The sequence below is a fragment of the Myotis lucifugus genome, unplaced genomic scaffold, assembly GCF_000147115.1.
Source record: "Myotis lucifugus unplaced genomic scaffold, Myoluc2.0 scaffold_19, whole genome shotgun sequence".
Lineage (NCBI taxonomy): Eukaryota > Metazoa > Chordata > Mammalia > Chiroptera > Vespertilionidae > Myotis > Myotis lucifugus.
Window position 1 is genome coordinate 11,841,289 of NW_005871067.1, and position 2,240 is coordinate 11,843,528.

At 53.6% G+C, this 2,240-nt stretch overlaps 1 protein-coding gene across 1 annotated transcript in view; it reads right to left on the reverse strand.

Moving 5' to 3' along the window:
* The window catches only part of AMER3 (APC membrane recruitment protein 3), a 2,244-nt gene extending 447 nt beyond the window's left edge, over positions 1 to 1,797 (reverse strand). The window contains 2 exon segments of the mRNA XM_023751305.1: positions 65 to 105; positions 108 to 1,797. Of these exon segments, the coding sequence (XP_023607073.1) occupies positions 65 to 105; positions 108 to 1,797 (1,731 nt within the window).
* Between the last annotated feature and the right edge of the window lie 443 nt (positions 1,798 to 2,240).

Below are 2,240 nucleotides of genomic sequence, written 5' to 3' on the forward strand. Positions count from 1 at the left end.
CCCTGGACAGAGAGCTGTCTCCTGCTCAGGCCGTGCTAAAACCTTGCTCTCTCTACAAGCAGGCTCTGGTACCCAAATGTGCCCACAGCTCCTGCCTACTAGGTCTGAGCTTACTGTGATCCCACCTGCATCTGAGGCATGGGCCCCCCTGACCTCCAGCTTCACTAGACCTGGACCTTTCTTCTCAGAGCCAGCTCCCAGATTCTCCACCAATCCCCTGAATGGGGTTGCAGGATCCCCAGGGGTTGAGATAGGAGGAGCATGGAGCTCAGGACTACGGCGAAGCCAGTTGATAATACCCATGGTGACGGTGAGTTCAGTGTCACAGAGCTTCAGCAGGCACTCCTTGCCCTTCCAGGAGCTCTGCAAGAAACCCTGGCTGAGCAGGTCTGGGCTTGGTCCCGAGGCCAAGTCTTCCTCTGCCCCCATGTGGAAGCTGCAAATAGACAGTGGCATTCCCAGTGCTGGCTCTGAGAGACTCTCAGACACGCACAGGTCATCATCAAGGCCAACAGGACCCTCACTAGGGTCACAGAAAAGCTCATAGAGGGCATCTCCACTATAGCTCTCCCGAGGGAAGGCAGCTGCAGGGGTGCCTGGGCTCATGGCTTCCTTCCTATCCTCCTCAAGGCTAGATGAAAAGGCATCGTAGTAGCCCTCGTCACTTGTGGACACAGATTCTGGCTGCTCGCTCCTGGTGGTGCCTGTGTTTATGGAGCTGGCTTTGGAGCCACTGAAGAGGTCCCTGCAGGGACACAGAGGGAACTCAATGAGCCCAGCTGAATCAAGCCCAGGTTGGGCTGTATCCGTTCCCTGAGGGCTCAGTTGGGTGTGTTGTTGTTGCCTCACAGAGTGATTCACACTATCCCAGAACTTGGCAAAGCCAGACATGTCATCCTGGGAAGGAGACACCAGCTTCTCCATGCTGCCCTGGAAGGGGCCACTAGAAACCTTGCTCTCAAGGGCCTGCGATGACTTGGCTGAGCTCTCCAAGCCCTCATTCAGCTCCAGGAATGGCACTGAGCTTTCATCCGCAAAGATCTCCCCGCAGCCTGTGAGTGAGTCAAAGCTCTTAAGTGAAGCCACGTCCTCACACAGGGCCCTGCAGAAGTCGAAAGAGGAGTCAGGCAGGAACTCACTGTCAGATAGGTCCTGGCACAAGCCATCCAGCCCCAGTCCCTCACCCAAGGGGAAAAAGGCTTTGCCTCGCTGCCCTCCAGCCTTTGATGGGATTCTGGGGGAAGGCAGGCTCTTTCCCCTGGTTTCCAGTGAAGCCAAGTTCTCAGTCTTGTTTCTATGAATGTGGAATAGGTTCCGAAAGCACTTCTTGGGTCGTTTCAGGGAAATCCTCTTCCTTGGGATGCTCTTAGCCACGGCTGGCACAAAAGGCATTTGGGGCACAAAGTGGCGGTAATCAATAATGCGCTGGCTGCCAGAGGGCCCTGGGAAGCTCGTGCTGCCTACCAGTTGCCTTGTGGCTGCGACCATCCTGCCAGCCCCAGGCACACTGTTGTGAGTCTTGCTCTTCCATACCAATTTGAAGGTGGCACCACAGAGGTCTGTGGCACCACCCTCAGGCTCTGGCTGTGCTCCCTTTTTGGAGTATATGTTATATCCGTGGGTATTAAGACTGGCTTGTGGGCCTCTTTCACCATGGATCTGCTGCTGCCCTCCAGGTGAGACTGACCAGGGGTCTGCATCGTCCCAGGCTGGGGCAGTTGCTGCTGGGCCTGGGGACTTCTCATGAGAAATGTGAAAGCTGGATTTGATGAAAGTCTTTCCTCTCTTCAGCTCCATGCTTCCAGTGCTGTTAGCTGTTGTGGGGGAAAGCATGAGGCACTTAGTATCCATGGTTCTAGCCCACAGTGGTGTTGGAGCTGAACTCTGATATCTAAGCTTGGATCCTCCTTGGAGGTGGTAGAGAGGGAGATGGGAGCAGCCCATCCATGCTCACTATCTAGCCTTTATAGACAACTAATGCTGAGAGAAGTTAAGTCACATGATTAAAGGCAACAGTATACCCAAATTGATTTCAGAAGTGTCTGGTGCTCTTGCATTTGTGATCTCTTGACTTACCCAAGCATCCTCTCAGAGATATCTGGCCAAGTCAGACTCCCATTTCCAGGCCCAGGCACTCTACACATAGCACCACATCCTTATAGGGAAGTATCATGGTCCTTGTAAGTGAATGGAGCAGATAATTAAATAAAAAAGTTGCCGCCTATGTCTAAGAGACAAAG